Source organism: Phalangium opilio, unplaced genomic scaffold (genome assembly GCF_054372755.1).
Source record: "Phalangium opilio isolate 3A_F unplaced genomic scaffold, DU_Popi_V2 ptg000002l_1, whole genome shotgun sequence".
Taxonomy (NCBI): domain Eukaryota; kingdom Metazoa; phylum Arthropoda; class Arachnida; order Opiliones; family Phalangiidae; genus Phalangium; species Phalangium opilio.
The window spans coordinates 3,209,776-3,235,942 of NW_028324144.1; the positions used below are offsets into that span (position 1 = coordinate 3,209,776).

The 26,167-nt window shown below is 36.9% G+C and overlaps 4 protein-coding genes across 5 annotated transcripts in view; 1 reads left to right on the forward strand and 3 right to left on the reverse strand.

Annotated features, from left to right (window-relative positions):
• The window catches only part of Megf8 (multiple EGF like domains 8), a 33,986-nt gene extending 27,837 nt beyond the window's left edge, over positions 1–6,149 (reverse strand). For both annotated transcript variants that reach the window (XM_089840301.1, XM_089840298.1), the window contains exons 1-8: positions 5,997–6,149; positions 5,363–5,668; positions 5,131–5,294; positions 4,093–5,054; positions 2,194–2,686; positions 1,929–2,115; positions 311–477; positions 32–244 (exon numbers count right to left, since the gene is read on the reverse strand). In XM_089840301.1, the coding sequence (XP_089696427.1) occupies positions 32–244; positions 311–477; positions 1,929–2,115; positions 2,194–2,686; positions 4,093–5,054; positions 5,131–5,294; positions 5,363–5,555 (2,379 nt within the window). In that variant the 5' untranslated portion in view covers positions 5,556–5,668; positions 5,997–6,149. The remainder of the gene's footprint in view (positions 1–31; positions 245–310; positions 478–1,928; positions 2,116–2,193; positions 2,687–4,092; positions 5,055–5,130; positions 5,295–5,362; positions 5,669–5,996) is intronic.
• A 478-nt stretch (positions 6,150–6,627) lies between these two features.
• On the forward strand, positions 6,628–8,808 carry LOC149718287 (uncharacterized protein C8orf76-like). The gene is made up of 8 exons (XM_089840363.1): positions 6,628–6,798; positions 6,899–7,129; positions 7,529–7,613; positions 7,687–7,972; positions 8,046–8,112; positions 8,448–8,507; positions 8,578–8,637; positions 8,700–8,808. The coding sequence occupies exons 1-8, from the start codon at positions 6,685–6,687 to the stop codon at positions 8,769–8,771; spliced, it is 975 nt and encodes a 324-aa protein (XP_089696489.1). The 5' UTR covers positions 6,628–6,684; the 3' UTR covers positions 8,772–8,808.
• Positions 7,625–13,936, reverse strand: LOC149718288 (trafficking protein particle complex subunit 12). Its single transcript, XM_089840348.1, has 8 exons — positions 12,947–13,936; positions 11,861–11,974; positions 11,420–11,785; positions 11,290–11,362; positions 10,241–10,517; positions 10,091–10,178; positions 8,810–9,094; positions 7,625–7,898 (listed from the first exon to the last, which is right to left on the reverse strand). Exons 1-7 carry the CDS (start codon positions 13,817–13,819, stop codon positions 8,816–8,818), a joined length of 2,070 nt encoding a protein of 689 aa, XP_089696474.1. The 5' UTR covers positions 13,820–13,936; the 3' UTR covers positions 7,625–7,898; positions 8,810–8,815.
• An 860-nt stretch (positions 13,937–14,796) lies between these two features.
• On the reverse strand, positions 14,797–21,798 carry Dek (protein). Its single transcript, XM_089840451.1, has 10 exons — positions 21,605–21,798; positions 20,672–21,185; positions 20,525–20,601; positions 19,413–19,507; positions 19,202–19,341; positions 18,888–19,132; positions 17,564–17,929; positions 17,400–17,483; positions 17,248–17,316; positions 14,797–15,636 (listed from the first exon to the last, which is right to left on the reverse strand). The coding sequence occupies exons 1-10, from the start codon at positions 21,716–21,718 to the stop codon at positions 15,625–15,627; spliced, it is 1,716 nt and encodes a 571-aa protein (XP_089696577.1). The 5' UTR covers positions 21,719–21,798; the 3' UTR covers positions 14,797–15,624.
• Positions 21,799–26,167: the final 4,369 nt, after the last annotated feature.

The following is a 26,167-nucleotide window of genomic DNA, read 5'->3' on the forward strand; positions in this document are numbered from 1 at the left end:
CAAAAAAAAAAGTAAAATAAATGATACGAACCAAATTATCTTCATTATCATCAGTACTTATCCGTAGAACAGATTTAAAGTAGACCTCCATCTTCATCTTCTTATCATCATTAACTCTGCCTCCCAAGGGATAAATGTAACCCAAAATCCGAGCTACATTCTCTCCCGAACCTTGTTTCTGTTTTTCAACGGAAAACTCGGCCGGAAACGATAAATTCTCTCCAGTTTGATTAATGAAGCTTACCTAAGTATTAATTAACGTTCACGATGTTTCTACCGTTAATTACCAACATCAATTAATCCGATATACCTCATCAGGTTGACTCCAATTAGGTGGGTAACGGTATTTAAGGAAGGTCATCCCCGGTCGCTTATCGAGAACTTCGCATTCCTCTAAATGGTTAAGGTCAGTTCCTTTCTGACCCCACCATGGAACTGGACCTTCGTCTTTACGCATTGCGCAAGGTGGTGGAGGTTCTAAAAGAATAGACCATTTTTAATGGCGTTCTAAAGGTAAATAGACGGAGTTAATGACGTTCTAAAGGTAAATAGACGGAGTTAATGGCGTTCTAAAGGTAAATAGACGGAGTTAATGACGTTCTAAAAGGTAAATAGACGAAGTTAATGACGTTCTAAAGGTAAATAGACGGAGTTAATGACGTTCTAAAGGTAAATAGACAGAGTTAATGACGTTCTAAAGGTAAATAGACGGAGTTAATGACGTTCTAAAGGTAAATAGACGGAGTTAATGGCGTTCTAAAGGTAAATAGACGGAGTTAATGGCGTTCTAAAGGGAAATATATACGAAGTTAATGACGTTCTAAAAGGAAATGGACGGAGTTAATGGCGTTCTAAAGGTAAATATACGAAGTTAATGACGTTCTAAAGGTAAATAGACGGAGTTAATGACGTTCTAAAAGGTAAATAGACGAAGTTAATGACGTTCTAAAGGTAAATAGACGGAGTTAATGACGTTCTAAAGGTAAATAGACGGAGTTAATGACGTTCTAAAGGTAAATAGACGGAGTTAATGACGTTCTAAAAGGTAAATAGACGAAGTTAATGACGTTCTAAAGGTAAATAGACGGAGTTAATGACGTTCTAAAGGTAAATAGACGGAGTTAATGACGTTCTAAAAGGTAAATAGACGAAGTTAATGACGTTCTAAAGGTAAATAGACGGAGTTAATGACGTTCTAAAGGTAAATAGACAGAGTTAATGACGTTCTAAAGGTAAATAGACGGAGTTAATGACGTTCTAAAGGTAAATAGACGGAGTTAATGGCGTTCTAAAGGTAAATAGACGGAGTTAATGGCGTTCTAAAGGGAAATATATACGAAGTTAATGACGTTCTAAAAGGAAATGGACGGAGTTAATGGCGTTCTAAAGGTAAATATACGAAGTTAATGACGTTCTAAAGGTAAATAGACGGAGTTAATGACGTTCTAAAGGTAAATAGACGGAGTTAATGACGTTCTTAAGGTAAATAGACGGAGTTAATGACGTTCTAAAGGTAAATAGACGGAGTTAATGACGTTCTAAAGGGAAATAGACGAAGTTAATGGCGTTCTAAGGAAATAGACAAAGTTAATGGCGTTCTAAGGAAATAGACGGAGTTAATGACGTTCTAAAGGGAAATAGACGAAGTTAATGACGTTCTAAAGGGAAACAGACGGAGTTAATGACGTTCTAAAGGTAAATAGACGGAGTTAATGACGTTCTAAAGGTAAATAGACGGAGTTAATGACGTTCTAAAGGTAAATAGACAAAGTTAATGACGTTCTAAAAGGAAATAGACGGAGTTAATGATGTTCTAAAAGGAAATAGACCAAGTTAATGACGTTCTAAAAGGAAATAGACGGAGTTAATGACGTTCTAAAGGTAAATATACGAAGTTAACGATGTTCAAAAGAAAAAGACATAATTACCTCCAACACTATGACATTGTAACGCTTGAACACACCATCCACATAAAGGTTGAGACGCGTTCTTCGTTTCAACAACCACATTCGTTCCACCTGGTTCGCCCCAAACTAAACACGAATGACAATCCCTTAACGTTGGACACAATCCAGGGCATCTTTGAGTGACAATCTCCGTCACTTGACTACCATTCTGTAATAAAATCAACCACAATCATCCATACATAAACTCATCATTCATTCATTCGTTCGTTAAAACCGAAGCTATTACCATTTGATTTAACGAAGCCTTATCCTTGCACGTTAAATTTCTTTCGTGCCAACCGCAATTAAGATTCGTGATGCAACTCTCGCTATTTTGGTGTAAATGACAACCTCCGTCTTCCGTCGAAAACGGTAAAACGTAGGCTAACAAGGAACCCCTAAAAGCTCCGCTGTAACCTCCCGTTATGATTAACGTATGACCAAATCTCAAATTCATGGAATGAAAAATGACCCCTTGAGGAAGAGGAGGCGAAGGTCTCATAAGATTCTCAAAATCCAAGAGTAACTTTGATCCATCCACCCAACGGTGACATCCCAAATGATAAAAGAACAAGTTCCTGTCGTAACAAATCTCTTCCGCCGAATGACGGTGCGTGTATCCACCGTAAATAACTAAATAATCTCCAACGACAACTGCCGAGTGAAAAGCTCTCTCCAAAGGTATAAAACTCTTGTTATGTTTCGACCAAGTGGAGGGATAATGAACTTTACTCCAATATCTACGATACAAAACGTTTTAAACGCCATTTCTTTAAAACGGAATCGTTTAAAGGGAGGGTGAAGTGGAAAATAAAGGCATTTTTTATCGATTCTTCTACTAATTAGCCTTATTCCTGATCAGCGCCACCTACCCATAGCGGTGACTTTGAGAACTACTGTAAGCGGCAAGCCAATCAGATTTCGCTAAAATCTGGTGACGTCATTTTTGGTAAGACCCGAGAGTGCCAGTCAGTGACGTCACCAGATTTTAGCGACATCTGATTGGCTTGCCGCTTACAGTAGTTCTCAAAGTCGCCGCTATGGGTAGGTGGCGCTGATAAGGAATAAGGCTAATTATAAGACCAGTCTGCATATAGTCAAACATTCAGGAAATACAGATTCCGAATGATTTTAAAATTAATTCAAATTAGGTTCAGATTTTAAGGATAATTTTAAATAAGCCCCTCCGACCAATCGCGTAACGTCCTGCCTTTTTATTAACAAAATTCTCGTGGCATGTTCCATGTTGAATGAAATTTATCACGAGATTTGATAAAATTAGGCGCGCGACGTGACAATCGTGGGTGACGCGAGACATGGAGCATGCGTGCCACGAGAATTTTGTTAATAAAAAGGCAGGGCGTTACGCGATTGGTCGGAGGGGCTTATTTAAAATTATCCTTAAAATCTGAACCTAATTTGAATTAATTTTAAAATCATTCGGAACTGGTATTTCCTGAATGTTTGACTATGCAGACTGCGAGGGGCTAGCCACTTACGAAATATGGTGTACAAGCCTTAAGAAATATATTTCAATATTTCGAGAAATATCGTAATATTGAGAAATATCGGAAATATCTGAAATAATGAGAAATATCGGAAATATTGGGAAATAATGAGAAATATCGGAAATATTGGAAATACGAAGGAATAATGGAAATATTGGAAATTTAAGGGAAATATCGTGAAAATATTGGAAATTTTAGGAGAAATATCGGGAAATAAAGAAATACAAAAATAATAGAAATACTGAGAAATATTAGAAATACGAAGGAATAATCGAAATATTGGAAATTTAAGGGAAATATAGTGAAAATATTGGAAATTTTAGGAGAAATATCGGGAAATAAAAAAATACAAAAATAATAGAAATACTGAGAAATATTAGAAATACGAAGGAATAATCGAAATATTGGAAATTTAAGGGAAATATAGTGAAAATATTGGAAATTTTAGGAGAAATATCGGGAAATAAAGAAATACAAAAATAATAGAAATAAATCGGAAATATTTGGAAATAAGAAATCTGGTGTACATTTTTTGGGGAAGTGAGTAGCCCCTCGGCAGACTGGTCTTATAATTAGTAGAAGAATCGATAAAAGATCACTTGATTTTCTACTTCACCCTCCCTTTAAATTGTATGTACCTCTTTTCAATATGAAAAATGTGTAGAAAGGAACTAAGTTTGCTAAATCTAGCAAAATCCACCATGAGACCTCCGAAGACAACGAGAGATTTTGACGGAGCGTGATAAACAGTCGTGTGTCCCACTAATCTTCTAAGCACCTCTTTACCGCCTGTAGGAACTATTTTCTCCCAATGCGCACTCTCGTTTAAGTTGATAGCGTACATTTGCGACGAAAAGGAACCGTCCGCCAAACTGCCACCAAAAATATAAATCCATTTGTTTTCCACTAAAGTCATAGAATGTTTCATGACTGGCAAAGGCTTAACGGGGGAGAACTCGGCTTCTTTTCTCCATTTTCGTTTGGCGATATTGTACAACCATAGTTCGTTCGATAACGATCCGTCTGTTAACTCGCCCCCAAACATAACTATATTGTTTCTTCCGTAAGAGATCATGGTATGACCCCATCTGGCAGCGGGTTCTTCTTCTTGTAGGCCTAAAGTGTCAACGCGCGACCACTGATTGGTGCTAAAGTTAAATTTCATAAATTCTCCTAGAACGGATTGGAAGGATAGTCCTCCAAATAGGTACAGAGTATCGGTTGAAGATACGTATGCGGTTGCGTGTCCGGCACGAGGGCTTAATCCAGTGCCTTCCTGAGAGATTGTATGCCACTTGTTGTAGGACGTTTGTACTGGAAACTGGGGTAAACTGCAAGATTTTCCTGCAAAACCTCGTTTGCAAACGCATCTTGGTGGATCTAAAAGGTTGTGACATTGCCCGTTATCGTGATCTTGATTGCAGTCATCCGGACAATGATATACGTCACACGCTGGACCGCTCCATAGATTAAGACACTCGCATTTATTGTTTTTGCAAGTGCCATGTTCGCTGCAGTTTAAGGGACAATTTGTCACGCTATATTCTGCTTTGAACCCTTTTTTGGCATAATTTGTATCACTATATAATAATATAAGCATCTAACGAGAGAAAACAAATATTTTTGTTTCAGGCTTCGCTAAAATTTAATTATTTTCAATTAAACCGTAATCTTACAGCCCCTGAAGTTGCTGTAACCGGTTTAGGTACAGTATCGCCGCTAAAACTCCCCAAAAGATTGCTAGAATACGAATCGCCATCATAAACATATATGTGATCATAAGAACATTCAGTATCCATTTCGATAAACTTGAGTGTGATAACTTGACCCATTGTATTTGCTAAAGTAAAAATCGAATAAACCCCTTTCTAACTTTGACCTTTTAATGTATCCCATGACTTAACGTACCCCGAATGAGCCATTCGCAATAAGAATCTTCGGGATACGAGCCGGTACCATCAGATATAATCCCCCAGGAGTTAGTATACTCCTTTCTTTGCTTATCGCAAGAAGGTTTTGGGTTTGTTTTGGGCTCCGTAAAGGAACAGCATTTCTCATAGAGAGTGGTAAACACCAAGCAAGATAGCCAGAACCACCGCATCTTGGTGTACCCGCCTCACAACCTTCCGCAACTCACTCAGATCACGGGGTTTTTGAGTTTATCCATCCCTCTGATGGATGATGGTTGGCCTCTTTCCCCCCCAATTTTAAGATCTAAAATAAAATTATTTGTGACATTTAAACCTACAAATTGTTTGGTTTAAAACTGCAGTAATGCCAAGTTGTTTATTTTAACAAAAATATATGTCAATAAAATTTCCTGTCTCGGCCTGTCTGGAATCCAGACAGGCCGAGACAGACTCTGGATTCCGTAATCTGCATCAGCTGTAGGCCAAGGCCTTACGTCTACTAAAACCAAGCCAAGGCTTATTTAGATAAGATTGACGTTGGGGACTTTGCCCTTGCACTTTTTCAACTGTTTGGCTTATTTACGCCATTATTACATGCTAAAATCAATAACGTATACGAAAAAGCATCCTACCTGAGAAAAATACACATTGTTGATTACTTTATTTAATGAAAAATGGTCGATATCCGATTCCGAACTTTCCGCGGGCGCGGAATAACAAATTTTTACGACTTTCTCGGGAAAAAGTACATGACGTCATGTACGCTAATTTCTGGTATTAACCAATAGCTAGAAAGTGATGTAAAATTGCGCGACAGGGATGCCATATTGGGCTGGAAAGCCACCAATTGGGCTTCTTCTAAAAAATATTGGCTGGAAATAAACGGGTTGGCTGTTGGCTGGAAATTTGCTTTTCTTTTTATTTTGTATTTTTGTAAATTTTTGTATATTTCTGTATAATTTTCTTTTTTTTTCTATGGAGCTGTATGGCCTTCTGATAAGGTTCTAGCTCGTCAAATAAACGGAGCAAAAAAAATAAAGTGGTTTCATTTTGTTTTGGGTTTTAAAAATGGTGTCAGTATAGAATATGCATTGAAATTTCTAAATGAAAAACAAATTCCAAATTTTCACGATAAATTTTTGGCTTGTTTTTGGGCTGGATTGTTTAGATCTTAACATCTTAGTCAGTTTTTGGGCTTCTTTTCGAAATATAGATTGGCGGTTTTTTGGGCTTTTTTCCAATTTGATTTTGGCGGGTTGAAGGTTTTCAATCTGGCATCCCTGGCCTTTTTGGCATGCAGAAAACGCGGTTTGAACTTTTATGATGGAGATTTTCGGATCAAATTTATCCGATGATTTATTTAGTGAAAATGAATCGAAAAATAAAAATAAACCTACATCAGTTTCTTTTTTGCCTAAAGTATGCGAACCACAGGTAAATGCATTAAGTTCTTAATTTAGAACTGAATATCTTGTTAGGCCTAAGCAAGACCCTTTAAATTTTTGACATTTAAACCACGTGACTTTGTTTACAGTGGTTTTTAGAGGCGGGAAATTCAAATGTGGATGGAGCGGTTGCTAAGTACAAGGCGGAGTTTTTCTACATGAAAAAAGATTTCCATAAAAGCTCGGAACTTTACAAATGTTGCCTTAATTCTGATGAAACAAATAATTGCCCTTTTCAAAGAGATTGTTTAGAGGGATTGAGTAGATCATTACTTAAAACAGGAAGTTATGAAGAAAGCCTAAAATATGCCTCCATTTTGGTAATAAATAAAAATCAAATACTAAGAAATCTTAATTGTCTTGGGCTAATCCACCTTATTCCCTATCGCTGGAAGTTAGGCTTATCGCCGGAAGTTAGGCTTATCGCCGGAAGTTAGGCTTATCGCCGGAAGTTAGGCTTATCGCCGGAAGTTAGGCTTATCGCCGGAAGTTAGGCTTATCGCCGGAAGTTAGGCTTATCGCCATTAGTTAGGCTTATCGCCATTAGTTAGGCTTATCTCGGGGATTTGTGGAGGGGAGTAAAGGGAAGAAATTAGTCTGTCGTCTGCTAGAAAGGCCCAAAAATATGTACTGTAGCAGACGACAGACCCATGAGTTCAGAGATAGGCCTAACTTCCGGAATAAGGTGGAATTAATTAATTTATAATAAATACTTTCAGTTAAAAAACTCTTGTAATAATGATCAAACAATTGTAACTAAATCATTAATGGCATTAATTTCTCATGGTTTAGGAAATTATAAAGGTACTTGAAAATGGTTAATATATCATAATTTAATTTATTAATAAGACATGACACATAGTATTTTACATTACAGAAGAATTAGAATTTTTACAAGAGTGCTCCATTTATCACCCTTTCTACGCAGATTTGTGGTTGAGAATTGCATTATGTTATGCCAATATCAATGAAATAGCTATTCCATTGATATGCTGCGATAAATCCCCAGTTTTAAACGATTCCCCAAAGAGTGTCTGCCCAGAAATACACACATTCAATGAGAAATGTTCTTGTCTCACTTGTCCCTGCCTTTCAAATAGAAAGTACAAATTGTCAAATGACAAATACTCAAAGATAATATGTGCCTGCCTTATCAGATCTAAGTAGGTTAAGGTTTTTCCCAAATAAGGGAAATAGTTTCTGAGTTTCAAAACAATTTCCGCAATTACCTTTCAGCTTGCTTTATCAAGGAATTAAATCAAAAACATTTGCAAAGCAAAGAAAGCAAATAGCAATTGAAAAGGTAATATAATTAATATTAGGACTGAGCAAGTATTCGACTCAATACTCGCGAATACTACTTCTACTAGGCTTAAATACTCGCGAGGAGTACTACTACTACTAGGCTTAAATACTCGCGAGTACTACTACTACTACGAGGCTTAAATACTCGCAAGTACTACTACGAGGCTTAAATACTCGCGAGGAGTACTACTACTAGGCTTAAATACTCGCGAACTACTCGAGTACTCGCGAGTTTTGGTGAGTACTCAAAGTAGTAAAAATTTAATCAAGGGCCAAATACTTGACTAAAAATTACACATTGGACATGCATTAACTCATTTGAAACCATTTCAGACTTCATTAATAATTAACTCGCTGCAAATATCGCCCTCCTTTATCGAAATAATTCAGAAGGTAAATTAACAAGTACTAATTAACAATAATCCCCCAACCCTACCTAATAAAATTAATAAATTATTTCTAGAAACTCTATGAAGAATTCAATTTCCTGCAAGATTCAGATAGTGAAGCCTCATTTGAAAAAGTAATTAAATTAATTTGGTTAATCCTTCTTATTTTAAATCTAATAGTTTTTCATCCTCTCAGAACGAAGGTTCGCAAAACTTTGAAGAAAAATGGTTCAAGTTCTTAGATTCAATTGAATTTGATTTGATTTGATTTGATTTCCCAATAAAATAAAATAAAACTTTACAAACCTTTGTTTAAATTTCTCTCCTTTTATCGCTATTCTTAACGGCGGAATCAATCTTGAGGCAATTAGTTTGAAATGAATCTCCGCAATTATCCACAGCCAATTTCAACATGGCTTCCTTCTTATTTACGCTGTTAGTCGATTCCAATTCGTATAATATGCAAGTATTGAATATGACGCCTTCGTGAAGGCATTGTTTCGGCTCTGATAGAATTGTTTTCTCCAAAGTACTCAGCGATTCTTTTAGCTTTCCCATATAAAGCAAACAAACTGCCATGTTATTGGCCAACTAAAGAGAAAATTTATATTATTTAAACCTTCAAAATATTGATAAAATAGGTCTAAGCGAGTACTAATATGAATCAACCAATTCATTCCAGTACAAAGTGAAACGATAGGCTTAACTACGCACGAGTACTAATCCCCGACTACGCACGAGTACTAATCCCCGACTACGCACGAGTACTAATCCCCGACTACGCACGAGTACTAAGCCCGACTACGCACGAGTACTAAGCCCGACTACCCACGAGTACTAGGCCCGACTACGCACGAGTACTAGGCCCGACTACGCACGAGTATTGGGCCTAACTACGCACAAGTACTAGGCCCGACTACGCACGAGTATTGGACCTAACTACGCACGAGTATTGGACCTAACTACGCACGAGTATTGGGCCTAACTACGCACGAGTATTGGGCCTAACTACGCACGAGTATTGGGCCTAACTACGCACGAGTATTGGACCTAACTACGCACGAGTATTGGACCTAACTACGCACGAGTATTGGGCCTAACTACGCACAAGTACTAGGCCCGACTACGCACGAGTATTGGACCTAACTACGCACGAGTATTGGACCTAACTACGCACGAGTATTGGGCCTAACTACGCACGAGTATTGGGCCTAACTACGCACGAGTATTGGGCCTAACTACGCACGAGTATTGGGCCTAACTACGCACGAGTATTGGACCTAACTACGCACGAGTATTGGACCTAACTACGCACGAGTATTGGACCTAACTACGCACGAGTATTGGACCTAACTACGCACGAGTATTGGACCTAACTACGCACGAGTATTGGACCTAACTACGCACGAGTATTGGACCTAACTACGCACGAGTATTGGGCCTAACTACGCACGAGTATTGGGCCTAACTACGCACGAGTATTGGGCCTAACTACGCACGAGTACTAGGCCTAACTACGCACGAGTACTAGGCCTAACTACGCACGAGTACCGGGCCTAACTACGCACGAGTATTCAATATATTTACCGCTGCATTATTAGGTTGTAAAGTATAAGCTTCCTTGTAAAATTTATAAGCATCAGCGTAACCATTTTGCACAATGCACATCAGAGCTCTAAAACCAAATAAAATGAATTAATATTAAAAGTATATCACCAAATATTAGTATTAACATACTTTTGCACTAATTCCTCAACTTTGTGAGCTACATTATGAGGAAGATTGGCTTGTTCTCGTAATACGGACGTAAAACAATCATTGGCTGAATGAATATCTCCTAATTGCAAGTATATTTTGCCCAAAGTGCTGTAAAGTTGAGCCGTTCCAGCCTTATCTTTCTCAATCAATTCTTTTGTCACGTTAATAGCCATAACGTAATCTTTATGAGTAACCATGCAGTTTACAATGCAGTATAAAGTTCGGCATTCCCTACTCTGCCATAATTTTAATGATCCTGAAAGTATAAAAATCGTTTTGGAAACTAGGGCTGGGCGAGTACTCGTTTAAATAGAGTAGATTGTTCAACTACAGCGTGTTGAATACTCGACTAGGTCTGTTCGAGTACTGAGACGAGTACTTCACTATCGGTTCGAGTACTGAGACGGATACTTCACTATCGGTTCGAGTACTGAGACGAGTACTTCACTATGCCAGTTCGAGTACTAAGACGAGTACTTCACTATCAGTTCGAGTACTAAGACGAGTACTTCACTATCAGTTCGAGTACTGAGTCGAGTACTTCACTATGTCAGTTCGAGTACCGAGTCGAGTACTTCACTGTCAGTTCGAGTACTGAGACGAGTACTTCACTGTCAGTTCGAGTACTGAGACGAGTACTTCACTGTCAGTTCGAGTACCGAGTCGAGTACTTCACTGTCAGTTCGAGTACCGACTCGAGTACTTCACTATGTCAGTTCGAGTACCGAGTCGAGTACTCCTCTATGCCAGTTCGAGTACTGAGACGAGTACTTCACTATCAGTTCGAGTAGTGAGATGAGTACTTCACTATCAGTTAGAGTACTGAGTCGAGTACTCCTCTATGCCAGTTCGAGTACTGAGACGAGTACTCCTTTATGCCAGTTCGAGTACTGAGTCGAGTACTCCTCTATGCCAGTTCGAGTACTGAGACGAGTACTTCACTATCAGTTCGAGTACTGAGTCGAGTACTCCGCTACATGTAGGCCTAGCAACCCTATAGTTACAATGTAAAAACTTTAATATTTTACCATTTCTTCGAGTTTCTGAAAGTTCCATCATACTTCCATCTTCAGCTAAACCATTATTTAAATTGTCTATAATCTAATAACGTAGATTATAAATAAATTTTAACGTTTCCAATTAAAACTACTCCCATACTTTTTTAATAACTTCTAGCAGAGCATAAAGCCTGTCTAAAGACGCGTGATAATTTCCTTGATATTGAGGAAGCCCAGCTAATAACAGTCGGAACGAAAATGAAGCCATGGAACCCTTTTTTCCAGGATAACTTTCAGGATAAAACTCGTAATAAATATCGGGTCTGTCTAAATCTCCAAAGGCAACGCTTTCCACTTCAACGTAGGAAAATTTACGTAGTTTGATGAATAATGTTAATCTAGTAAACCATAGTTGTAAAGAGTACGGGGAATGTTTCGATGGGTGACTTCCTTTCCCGGGTCCTTGTCCAACAGCCGTTAATAATCTTTGAGTTAAATTTATCGCTGCATGGTAGCATTTGGCCCTCTTATTAGAAAAAATTCAAAAATATTTAGGCCTAGTTCCATAATCTGTCTCAGTGGTCTTTAAAACTTCATTTACAATTAGCTGAAGAAGGCCTTTGTCATCTTGTGAAACGTTATCGGCAGTTAAACATTGGCGTTTCTTAGCTTCATCAAGGTTTAACTCGTTAAGGAGAAGTTTAACAGGATCCTCCTTTTCAAGAAATTAATTAACCATTTTAAGTTTAAGAAATTGCACTAAAAATTCATATAAAAATATCTAGCGCTCTTGAATTGAAAGATCTTTCAAAATAGGCCTAAAACATGACTCGGACTTTTCAAATTAGGCTTAAGATGAACAACATGACTCGCACTTTTCAAATTAGGCCTAGGCTTAATATGAATAGCATGACTCGCACTTTTCAAATTAGGCTTAAGATGAACTATATGACTCGCACTTTTCAAATTAGGCTTAAGATGAACTACATGCTGATGACTCGCACTTTTCAAATTAGGCTTAAGATGAACAACATGACTCCAGCACTTTTCAAATTAGGCTTAAGATGAACAACAAGACTCGCACTTTTCAACTTAGGCTTAAGATGAACAACATGACTCGCACTTTTCAAATTAGGCTTAAGATGAACAACATGACTCGCACTTTTCAAATTAGGCTTAAGATGAACAACATGACTCGCACTTTTCAAATTAGGCTTAAGATAAACACCATGATTCGCACTTTTCAAATTAGACTTAACATGTACACTATGACTTGAAGTTTTCAATTTTCAAATTAGGCTTAACTGTGCACCATCATGACTTGCCTTGCACTTTTCAAATTAGGCTTAACATGTGCACCATCATGACTTGCACTTTTCAAATTAGGCTTAACATGTGCACCATCATGACTTGCACTTTTCAAATTAGGCTTAACATGTGCACCATCATGACTTGCACTTTTCAAATTAGGCTTAACATGTGCACCATCATGACTTGCACTTTTCAAATTAGGCTTAACATGTGCACCATCATGACTTGCACTTTTCAAATTAGGCTTAACATGTGCACCATCATGACTTGCACTTTTCAAATTAGGCTTAACATGTGCACCATCATGACTTGCACTTTTCAAATTAGGCTTAACATGTGCACCATCATGACTTGCACTTTTGGTTTCCAATCTTACCAACTGATCTTCTATAATAACACCAGGCATTGTTAGATCAGCTTTATCAGGGAAATAAGTTCCAGGGGGTGATGTTACAGCAGCACGAAGAGAAGTTTGCGTTTTTGGACAAGGTATCCAAGCATCATGATACGAATCATTATCAAAAGATTCTGTGAAAAATGATTCGGGAGAAGATTTGGGACTTTCGTATGGTACTGATTCGGGTACAGCTTTGACGCATTCAAAGCTATCAGGTGTTTTATCAGTTGGAGTCGTAACTTCTATTGTTTGACCGGCAATGGCATCAAAGAAGGCTTTTCCAACCACATCAGATCCAAATTTATCTTCGTTAAATAGGCTTTGAAGGCTTTGTTTCTTAGTGGTCTCTGGGCAACTTAAAGTTGCACTTTCACGTTCATCCGCGGCTGTTGCCATTTCAATTCCTTCTTTATCATCTAAGGCTGTGATATCAGCTACACTTTTCATCATTGGTGACATTTCTGATGACAGACAATCAAAAAACGTTTTTGGATCTGATGGTGGGACGCTAACTGGTTCGGGAATATCAAAATACTGGCTGACAGATGGAAATTCTTCGTGCTTCGATGGAATATCGCTAGTAGCATCAACTACATCATTGTCTTCGCTTTTATCAGGTTGTGTTGTTTCCGATTTATTATCGAAGGATGCCACCGCAATTGAGGTGTTTAATAGTATGCCTGCGTCTGTAGAAGTGTCCAGTGAAACAGTTTCTAAACCTTCCATAATTTCAGATTCCGAAGTTCGGGAACTTCTTGATCTAGTAAGTGATGGTGGATTTGATGAAGTTCTATCCTTGGTATCCATACTATAAAACGTATCATCCTCTACATTTCCTTCGGTTGCTTCCATTTTAAACGAGCTATTAACTTAAATCTAATTAATAATTAAATATAACAATAAAAATTTAACTCGACCCTCCACCCCAAATCAATCTGCACGTCCGTCCATAAGCAGACGACAGGATATAAAAAGGATGATCACGTGACCACGTACCCGGGAAATTTTAATTAGAGGATGTGTGAGGCCTATTTTTGATAATTTGCATATTTCTCGGACCTCACATTGGTTAACCCCCGGTATTTAGTATTGTTGGATAGGGAACTAATTACGCTATCAAAAAAAAACTCAAAAGATTCTCTGCATATCTTATACGCTACATTCAGTTCTTAAACTCGAGCCCTAATTGTTTTAGGCCTAATATTATACATTCAGTTCTTAAACTACAGCCCTAATTATTGTAGGCTTATTATTTAGTATCCTTGCCACTACATCTTCTAGTATTATAAGTTCATAAGATATGTCACTGGTTACTGAGAACTTGTCATGAAGTAATGTAGGCGAAACGTCATAGATTCAGGGTAAAGCGACACCTGGTTTTGGCGCTGTCAAAGGCTTAGTACAGACTAAATACATGGAAGATAGAAATTCTGCAAAACCAGACTTAGAAATAGCACACGTCCACTGGTCCAAAACTAGTTTTTTAATTGCTTGGACTAGTTTTTTAATTCAAAAAGTGGGGGTTACTGGTCCACGGGACCAGTTTATTAATTGCAAATCTATAGGAGAACAAAGGCTGGGACCACTCCGGAGACCAGTTTATTATTTAGGACACTAGGGTGGTCATTGGTCCCAAGGACTAGTTTAAAAATTATCCTTATTTCTAAGTCTGCTGCAAAACTAACCCAGTGTAGCCAATCAATTCTCGCTTCCGTCGTTCACGAACTAGCTCAAGCTATAAGCCTCTCAGTAGCATTACCAGTCATACTTATGGCTGGAACACACCTTATAAGCTTACGCTAGTATTAAATGAATAAAATTACACCAAAAACTTTAAAATATGGACATATTTATTAAAACAGGTTTGACAATTATAAAGCCCCACTTAAAACTTAAAGACAAGACTAAATTAATAGAAAAACCAAAGAAAATGAATTTGTTGAGCTTTTTCCTTCCAATAAAAACATTTTTAATCAAAAATATTTTATCGGAAGGAAAAAACAAACCAATCTTTTTTGATGATTGAGTCGCCGTTTAAATGATTTTGTGAATATCTTGGATATCCAAGAACAAAAAATAATATGTAAATAATAAAAAGAAACGAATTCAAAACCTTAATAATATTTCCCCTCGACATTTTGCATCTTATTCTTTTTTTAATTATACCTTAATCCATTTGCCTAATTAGTAATTTATAAAAAATGAGGGGGGCTTTTCATTATAAACTCGTAAAACTCTTTTTTTAAACCAAAAACCCTTTAAACGAGAGGTATTTTTTCTAATAATGCGTTTTAAAATGGGCTATGTACAAAAATGTTCTTATACAATGAAGAAAAAAAATTCAGGGGAAAGTTTTTGCAGTTTTTTTTGTACAGTCAAATATTGCAAAACATTTCTTATTTTTTTTTAAAGAAGTTTTGCCATTTTATGTTAATTAACAAACCCCCATTCCCCTTTTTTTCATATAAATGAATTTTTTTTGAAGTTATCTGTTGTTTACCATGTTTGTTTTTAACTTTTTATATATGAACGGAGTTTTGTTTATATCAGCTGACTCGATGATTAGAAAATGTTTTATGTGTTTTTTTCCTGAATCCACCGAGTTTTGCGTAACCAATTGATAAGTAAAAAAATTTCTTTTCCCAAAAAAAATCTCATCAGGATATCATCTATAATGAAATAAATTACAAAAAAATTTTAAATCAATAATAAACCTTAGTACGGAGTATTTAAAATTAAGTCGCCTAACTCGTATTTGGGCCTTGGTCATATTTCTAATATCAGAGGGCTCAGTACTTAGTCTTACTCCTGCAGTGTTGTTCTTAGCAATTTTGGGAATGTACTTTTCTCAACTCTAAAACGTACTTTTCCAGAAAAAGGGGGGGAAAAAGTACTTTAGCGCGCCATCTAAGATACAAAATATCTTAAATATAATTATAAGATTATTTTTTATATTAATTTATGGAATATTATTTATTTTATTCTAATAATATAATCCATATTAATTAAAACCAAGTAATTAAAACTAAATAAACCACGGGAACATCAAAAGTCTCAAGCGTTAAGGAATGCTTAACCTCTCTACTCCGATAGCAGTAGCGCGTTTAGTCGTTTCCCCCGGACCCCCACTCAAGTTTAGCGCCACTCTGGAAATAAAAAATTCCAGGGAAAGGGTTCAAAGGGTACAAAAGAACGATGGGTGATTGGCTCATTTTTCCATTTGGCTTTTTTGCTGTGCGTAGAGACTTATTTTTTTTAAAAAAGAAAGTGAGTTGAAAAATAAAACAAGGTGTCCGCCAGATTAAGTTCGTCCAAAAAAAGAATCAACTTTTTTAAATACTAAGAGATTAATTTCCTTGTCGTTATTCAAAAAAGTGCAAAATCGTCCCCCAAAAAAATTAAAATATACTTCCCATTCTAGAAATTCCAAAAAGTACTAAATAACCTACCAAAAATACAAAATGTATTTTTCGTACTCGAAATTTGAAAATGTACTAAAAACGTACATTTGTACTACCAAGAACAACACTGTACTCCTGTCCAAAGTGAAATGTGGCGAGTATTAAAGCCTAATTCCGTGGGGGGGGGCGTCGCCTTTTTTTAAGCCCAAGGCGTGGGGGAGGGGGCGTCGCCTTTTTTAAGCCCAAGGCGTGGGGGAGGGGGCGTCGCCTTTTTTTAAGCCCAAGGCGTGGGGGAGGGGGCGTCGCCTTTATTAAGCCCAAGGCGTGGCGAGGGGGCGTCGCCTTTATTAAGCCCAAGGCGTGGCGAGGGGGCGTCGCCTTTATTAAGCCCAAGGCGTGGCGAGGGGGCGTCGCCTTTGTTAAGCCCAAGGCGTGGCGAGGGGGGGGGGGCGTCGCCTTTATTAAGCCCAAGGCGTGGCGAGGGGGGGCGTCGCCTTTATTAAGCCCAAGGCGTGGCGTGGCGAGGGGGCGTCGCCTTTATTAAGCCCAAGGCGTGGCGATGGGGCGTCGCCTTTATTAAGCCCAAGGCGTGGCGATGGGGCGTCGCCTTTATTAAGCCCAAGGCGTGGCGAGGGGGCGTCGCCTTTGTTAAGCCCAAGGCGTGGCGAGGGGGCGTCGCCTTTGTTAAGCCCAAGGCGTGGCGAGGGGGGGGGCGTCGCCTTTATTAAGCCCAAGGCGTGGCGAGGGGGGGGGCGTCGCCTTTATTAAGCCCAAGGCGTGGGGAGGGGGCGTCGCCTTTATTAAGCCCAAGGCGTGGGCGAGCCTTAAAGCCTAATATCACCCAGTTGTTAAAATGAAAACTTAAATCTAAATATTTACCGTTTTAACTGTTGTTTTAATGAAATCTTTCCTGTCTCCCAAATCAAAATCTGGATATTTATCACAAACCTAAACAAGTAAATACATGAAAAGACGTTAAAATTAATCATTATTAAATATTAATTAAATAATTTTAATAACTTTAACATTACCTCTTTGATTACTTTCTTCATTGTGATTTCTTCAAGATTGGCTCCATCGAGAATTTGTTTGATGGTTTGCTCAATTTGTTCATTCTAAAATGATTAAAAGAATAAAAGTCATTAAATTTAAATCACATTTAAAAACCTTAAAAGTATTTTAATTTAATTCTTACTGTGGGTGGGCTTTTGGAATCTTCTTTTTTAGTCTCATCTTCCTCGGAACTTTCTTCTGCGGCTGCTTTTTTGTTACTCGTAGATTTAGCGTTGCTTTTATCATCAGACTTTTCTTCAGTCGCCGCCGCTCCTTTCTTGGCGGGAGCCGCTTTTTTAGAAGTTTCTTTCTTACTCGGAGCTTTCTTCTTTTTGGCCGGTTCCTCTTCCTGCTCCTCTTCTTCCTCCTCTTCAACGTCATCTAGCTCCTCATCTTCTTCACTCGCCTCCGCTTTCTTACTTTTTGCCGGAGGTTTCTTTCGTTTTTGAGCAGGTTTGGTTGGAGCTTTCTTTTGGGCGGTTCGACCTCTTTTCTTCTTAGGGGCTTCCTTCAAAGTTAAAAAGATAAATTGGTAAACATTATAGGTTATTTGGTAATTAAATTGGTAAACAACTAAACATTATAGGCTATTTGGTGATTAAATTGGTAAAAAACTTAAAATTATAGGTTACTGGGTAATTAGTGGTAAAAATTATAGGTTATTACTTATTGGGTAATTAGTGGTAAAAATTATAGGTTATTACTTATTGGGTAATTAGTTTTAAAAATTATAGGTTACTGGGTAATTAGTGGTAAAAATTATAGGTTATTACTTATTGGGTAATTAGTTTTAAAAATTATAGGTTACTGGGTAATTAGTGGTAAAAATTATAGGTTATTACTTATTGGGTAATTAGTGGTAAAAATTATAGGTTATTACTTATTGGGCAATTAGTGGTAAAAATTATAGGTTACTGGGTAATTAGTGGTAAAAATTATAGGTTATTACTTATTGGGTAATTAGTGGTAAAAATTATAGGTTATTACTTATTGGGCAATTAGTGGTAAAAATTATAGGTTACTGGGTAATTAGTGGTAAAAATTATAGGTTATTACTTATTGGGTAATTAGTGGTAAAAATTATAGGTTATTACTTATTGGGCAATTAGTGGTAAAAATTATAGGTTATTACTTATTGGGTAATTAGTTTTAAAAATTATAGGTTACTGGGTAATTAGTGGTAAAAATTATAGGTTATTACTTATTGGGCAATTAGTGGTAAAAATTATAGGTTATTACTTATTGGGTAATTAGTTTTAAAAATTATAGGTTACTGGGTAATTAGTGGTAAAAATCATAGGTTAATGGGTAATTAGTGGTAAAATTCATAGGTTAATGGGTAATTAGTGCTAAAAATCATAGGTTAACGGATAATTAGTGCTAAAAATCATAGGTTAACGGATAATTAGTGGTAAAATTCATAGGTTAATGCCGGATTAACCTACATAAAATTAAGAAAAACTCACTTCTTCACTTTCTTCAGACTTGTCATTTTCCTTAGCATCTTCAGATAATTCCTCCTCCTCCTCGGCATCCTCCTCCTTTTTATCCTCTTCATCCTCAGTTCCTTTTTCTTCATCCTCATCCTCCTCCTCTTCTTCATCATCATCATCTTCAGCACTGTCATCTCCCGCCTTCCGTTTTGTGGCTTTCTTTTTCTTGGAACCGCTACTTTTACTTCCTTTAGACCCTTTTGTTCCCTTCTTCTTTTCTACAAGTCAAGATTAAGACTATAGTTGAATAATTTATGGTTATTGTAACAAGTACGAGCCTAAATTACGTTTTTTCTGCGGAAGTTTCTTGCCGGAATCTTGAGGGTTCATTAAAAAGTCCAATATCCTCGATACAATCTCTTCTTTAGTACCTGATTTTTCCAAGTCAAGAACTTGGCACATTACCTTCAAGGGACCTAAGTAAAACCTTTATAAAAAAAACAATTAATAAGGATTAATTAAAGTTAATTAAAGAAGATTAATTTAATTAATAATTACTTGTCTAATTGCTTCTTTTTATTTTGATATTCAGTTGATTTTTGGGAGAAAAGAAACCCGCTAAACTTTCTTATGTTTTTCTTGATTTCAGTCGCCTAAAAGAATATTTAATTAAACCCTACAACCAATTAACAGGGTTCATACAACTTTTGGAAAACAAATTTCCAGGTTTTTCCCCATATACTTCCCTGAGTTTTCCAGGTTATTCCCGTATATGGAGTATCCTATGGAGCAAATGTTTACGAAGGAAGGGGGGGGGGGGCAAATAGGACTATAACGTACTCAAAGGACATCCCCGTATCTCTAATAGAACCAGAGTTATGAGCCTCCAAAGTTGGGTGTAATGTTATTCCTATGGAGGGGATGTTTATGAACATTTTTGCTTAATTACTCGGCCCCTGTTTGTCGTAGCCCTAAGTTTTTAGTATGGTTGGATGGGGGACAAATTGGACTATAACATACTCAAAGGATATCCCCGTATCTCTAGTAGAACCAGAGTTGCGAGCCTCCAAAGTTGGGTGTAATGCTATTCCTATGGAGGGGATTATGTTTATGAACATTTTGCTTAATTACTCGGCCCCTGTTTGACGTAGCCCTAAGTTTCTAGTATGGTTGGATGGGGGACAAATAGGACTATAACATACTCAAAGGACATCCCCGTATCTCTAATATAACCAGAGTTACGAGCCTCCAAAGTATAGTGTAATGTTAATCCTATGGAGGGGTTTGTTTCTTTACGTTTTGCTTAATTACTCGGCCCCTGTTTGTCGTAGCCCTAAGTTTTTACTATGTTTGGATGGGGGACAAATAGGACTATAACATACTCAAAGGACACCCCCGTATCTCTAGTAGAACCAGAGTTACGAGCCTCCAAAGTTGGGTGTAATGTTAATCCTATGGAGGGAATTAATGTTTACAAACATTTCTCTTAATTACTCGGCCCCTGTTTGACGCAAATTTCACTGATTTCCCTGAATTTTACTAAAAATTCTAAAATTTCCCTGAGGTTTTTGTCAACTATTTATTTCCCTGATTATTCCAGCCCAGGTTTTCCCTGAGGTTTTCCAGGTTTGTATGAACCCTGAATTAAATAATTAAATATTAAAATTAACCTTTCCGACTCTATCAAAGAGTACCCTATGAAGACTTTTTAAATCATCCGCTTTCAATTTAGTAATTTGGGCTTCAACTATAATAAAACCAATTTAGAAGCTTCAATAACACGCCTCGTTAATGAACAAAAGGCGCAATTAATTTACTTCTAACACAGTCTGCAAGTTTTACGCCTTTCCCGTCAAGAATCTCAACTTTGGGTTTATCTTTAGGCATTGCAATTGTGTCATAGGATAATCTGACTGTTGTTTTTCGTTCTCTCTGACCAGAGACTTCCAAAGGCTGATCAAGAAGTCCCTTTCTCTCCTCTTCGGACTCCTCAGCATCATTCTCTTCTTCCACCGTTTCTTCTTTCTTTTTAGTTTCCTTTTTAGTCGTCTTTTTTGCATTGTTATTAGTTTCTTTTACGTCTTTTTCCTTCTCAGTATCGTTGCTTTTCTTTTGATTGCCTTTTTTAGCGGGTGCTTTTGAAGAAGGTTCATCCTTCTTTTTCCCCGAATCTTCATTATTCACTTCCTTCTTTTCCTCTTTAGGTTCTTTCGAAACCTTTTCATCTTTAGCAAGTTCCTTAGTATCTTTTACATCTTTAGCAAGTTCCTTACTATCTTTTACATCTTTTAATTCCTTGGAATCTGTTGGTTTCTCATCCTCAGATTTTGTCTAATTGAAATTACGCACGTTTAGATTAAGTTAGACAAGGGGGGACTCGTTAAAGGCAGCAGGGGGCTATTAACAGATTTGATTTCTAACATTAGTTTGGTTACCATTAGTAAAATTGGTTGTAATTAACCTTTAAAGGTTTCAAACAAAAGATTCTTAATATTTCAGGCTGATTGGCAATGTGCTTTTTTTTTAATAACGATTAACGACTACTTATCAATTTCAAATCATCCTATGGGGCATAGATTCTACTAGAAATTTACTGAACTAGTGACAAGGCTTAGGAATGCATTGCCAAAACGTTCTCATTTCGAGGCATAATGTGTCATAAATCAACTTAAAATTTATTTAAATAGTACTGCCGAATACTTGTGAATGTAAACTAACATTAATTACGACTTATCAATTAAAATAAATACCTGTTTTTCCTCCGTTTTCGCTGCGCTATCTGACCCCGACATTTTGGCGGCAGTTTCCAACTGTAGCAGTGTAGCTTCAAAATGGCGCAAAAATCTTGAAAAACAATGGCCCATGTGGAACTTCCGGAAAACGCTTACTATGTTGTTTCTTGACCGTTATATGGGCGTTTCTAATTTAATTTAAACAACAACTGATAAGCCTTCGATTAAAAAACGTCTATGACTGTCTTTAGATTTGTGTTAACAGGCTTATTATCATTCAAATTATCAGAAACGTCTCATTTTGATAATTAATGCCTCATTTAAAATTCTCCCGCCCAAAAAAGTTTCCCGCGCTTTTCCGTCGTGGGTGTGTTTGCGACAATCAACCAATGAGGAGACTCCTACACAAAGGCGCGAAATTTTAACTAAACAATAACGTGACAAGTTTTGTTTTTGTGAAACCATAGCGATTAAATTTGAGAAAACGTAATTTAGAGTTGTAAAATGGATTTAGGTAACACCAACAATTATCCCGTTTAGCATGGAGTAACTTTATAGGAGTGAGAATTTAAATTAACTAGAATTACATAAGTGGCAGAGATTGCTAGAAAGGTAAAAAGCCATTAGCAATAAAATACTTCCCAAAATAAACAGGCGTTTATTTATCAAAACAAACAAAAAAACAAGGCTTAAAATTGCAGGGATTCGGTTTACTTGACCTAGTAATATAATTAATTGATTTCAAGCAGACACAATTTCAACTGAAAGGGCTAGCTAATGATTCTCCACAGATTTTTCTCGGCGTGGGCAAAGACCCTGACCCGCTTTTTCACGGGGACACGAAAACACGTGAGACTCCGGCGGCCGGAAGATGAGAAAAATCATAGATATTAGAAATTTATTACAATACCAATCGTTACAGACAGTGTCAACATAAAAACAAATCTGGGACTGACCCCAAATTGTCTTTTAACAAAATCAATATTTGAAAGTTATAGGAATTTGTATAATAATTCATTATATCTATGTAAAAACGCTACGTAATCAAAGAAGCCTACGTGAGAAACGGACAAAGCAGCCTTTTGGTCGCCTAGCAACTCAGGAAAACGTTCGCGCGTAATATCTAACCTATTCTAGGCCGTCAAAGAAAAAAACAACAAATAGATTAATCGAACCTCGGAATCTGTAGCCACTCGCAGGCTTAGAAAGGTTATACATTCATTGAATCCTAGCCATTTACTCCCTAGAGGGTGCGTCATTATCGTTGCACCATTTGTCTGTCTGGATTTCAACATCATCATCATCATTTTTAGTTTCAGAATTTTTTTTTCTTTTTTTTTTTTGTAATGTAACTGGAAACGAAAGTGTTATGGACGAAAATGGACTTTAAACCATTAATAACAGCAAGATTAATTGATCCTTGTTCCATATACTGAAATTTTATAGTCCTTTGTCTCTTGGTTTGCGTCAAAAGTTGCTACTAAAAGAGACTCCTTTTCAATGAGAAGAAAATGGTCCAAGGCACTAAAAGACTATAGTTTATAGTAGGGAAAATTAAAAATACCTCCCTTAAAATGCGTGAATGTAACGCGATACTCTTGTTTTTTAAAAGCGTAAAGATTATGTTTATTTTACTTACAAGTTACGATTACGAAATACATTGCAATTTTTTTTATTATTACGTAAATATGAATCTAGCACGTTTTCTATTGTTAATTAAGTGATTTAAAAGGCACTTTTTTAGCACTTTTACCGTTGAATTTTTTTGGTTTTCAAACTTAAACTAGATTAAATTCTTAATACTTGGCACGGTTTCTTTGTAATCTAATTACTCACTGTGGTTACCCCGGGTTTCGAAACGCTAAAAGATTAAAGTGAGGTTGAAATTAAGCATTTTAATATAAGGATACACTTTGTTAATTGGGATTGTTCGGGGCTTTTAGCCTCACTTTTACGATAATAACTGTCGAGTGAAAAACATTCAAGTGTGTATATATTTCTGGGAATGAATCCAAGATCGTGTCAATAAACAAAATGGCATGAAGAAGAGTAACAAGATGGACCAAGAGCTAATACGTTATGGCCTGTTTCACTTTACTTTTGTGGGACTAGTAAATCGCTTTATTTCAGGTGATTTACTTCTGGAGAAAAACAATTTTCTCTAGTGAAGGCTGGTTTTCACTGGTCAAAACTCACAGAACAGTAAAATAATTCCTCAAAAAACGGTGGTCAACGTTTTCACCTGAAACTTTTAACATGAGAAAGCGCATGCTTTGGAGACCAAGGCTTACCTTTTATCTTTAAAATTGCACCCATCGATATATTTACATAAATAAATATACATTTTTAGAAACTAAACTGGCGTTGAAACAAATAAATCGCGAGTTGACCAATATTTTGCCTATGACGTCACGTATTCGTCGCTTCCTATTGGCCGCCGCTTTCCTTTACAAAATATTCTGCGTAAAAATGGAAACCAAATTCCGTGCTTGTCGCCTAGAAACCGCGAATATTTGAGGTCAGTTACCTCCGGTACGCGGATTATCCTGCGTTTCATGTCAGTGAAAACCTGGCTTAAGGCTGAAGGATTTATGAACAGATATATCTTACTACTGCGTTCATCTTGTACTAAACTAATAGCCTCGTCGTATACAGACAACGCGATGTGGCTAAAAATAATCCCCAAGGGTATTCACATTCACTCTTTATAGCTACGTGTGTGGTTATTACAATCTCAAAGTAGTTTATAGACGGATTTCTTGTGTGGCCTTGGCGGAGGTTTCAATAAGAAAGTGGCTGCTAAGAGGAGAACCGTTACCAGCTTGTACAATCATAGCGTAGATCCCAAACCCCCTACAATAGACCATTAAATTAACTACTAGCAGATAAAATAAATTCAAAGGCGAGAGACGGCCCTTTTACGTTATTTCCCTCGCGATAAGAGCAAGAGGCAATGCCAGACGGAACCTGCAGGGAGCCTAGCCGACTCGCATTGCCTCTAGCGGTTTTTCTTGGCGCGATCAGGGAATTAACTTAAGGTGACCTCCCCCCGATTCTGTGGAGTGGAGTTTGCTTCTCTTCTAGAATTAGTGGAACGGTCTACAAAGAACACTTTTACCGTTCAAGAAGTATAGCCTCTGGAATTTACGCTACCACACGTAGATATTAGAATTACGTAATCGCTATTGCACTTGTTTTAATGGTCCCAAGAACAGAGAAATAGTAATAAAAAAAGATCCTGACAAGGCCAAAATGCTAAATTTGCTTATTCTATGCAGTAGCAAAATAAAAATAAAATAATTAACATTATAAATTAATTTATAACCACGCGTTGTATTCTGTTTGAATAAAATCAGTACTGCAACTAAGCCTTCAAATATACGTTTAATTTGGATACGGTTTATGAACAGTTTGGAAAATTGTACGTAAAATCTGTAGAAAAACTGGTTTTCTAATAAAATAATCTACGTAAGATAAGAAATTAAGACTTCATTGAGTAAAAATGAACCCAAAATAAAATTATTCAAATCTACCTAAGGCTTTGCTTCTCTTATGGAATTAATTGAATAGTCTATTGAGTGGCTTGAGAAACACCTAGCGGTCACATCATAAGTCTATTATGTAAGGTCCCCATAATAGACTTATGTTCACATTCATAAGCAATTTTTCCGCTCTGACTTAGGTGCTTACTGCTTAGACCAATTCTTACCTTAACCCTACCCATCCAACATCTGGGTTCAATTTGCTTTTTCATTTGGCTCAAAGGTCGAAAAATACTAAGCCTTTTCTCGTAAACAAGTCAGTAACTCAGTAAATTGTTCTGGAAGTTATTAAGCCTTAGTTACGAAAAAAAAAAATCAAAGAAAAATCCAAACTTGAACGTATTTACATAAATTTGTTAGGCCTATTTCAATTAAGAAGTTACCTTAAAAGAAAAAGAGGTGTGTCTTTTAAATGAAGTTTAACACGCTTCCAAATTAGTTAATGGTCTTTTAATATATTCCATTTGTTACGTACTTACGTACGTCTTTCGTGACGTAAGTACCAGGTTAACGACAAAACCTGGTCATTGCGTGACCGTATACCATTTATTGCGCATTAAAACAGAAAAAGATCCCAGCAGCAAGACCAGACTTTCTCGTATAGGTCTAAAATTAGACTACAAGTCAAGAAAATCAATAAGGAAATTATCGAGTTTAGCTAACCCTAATTCTGAAATGTATCTCTTTCTCTGAAGTCTGAAATGAAAACAAAGTTTTATGCCAAAGGGTTGAATAAGGATGAGAGGAGAGGGGAAGGGGGGTAGGGTTAAGTACGATTTGGCGGGAAAAAGATCCGAGGTAATCACGCGACGTACACGTGCAAATCACGAGCAGTAAGATATGAAAATGATGTTGTCTGGAAATTTATGTCATTTGAAACCTGACTCCAATAAGTAACTCTATTAAACCCTTTCATCTAACGTTTAACGATGAAAAGTGACTTTGACAGCAGATATATATTGTTGTAAAACTAGTTTACAGGGTGGTTTAGCTATATGAGTTTATCAATGATATGCAGATATGAAAGGAAGTTATTAAG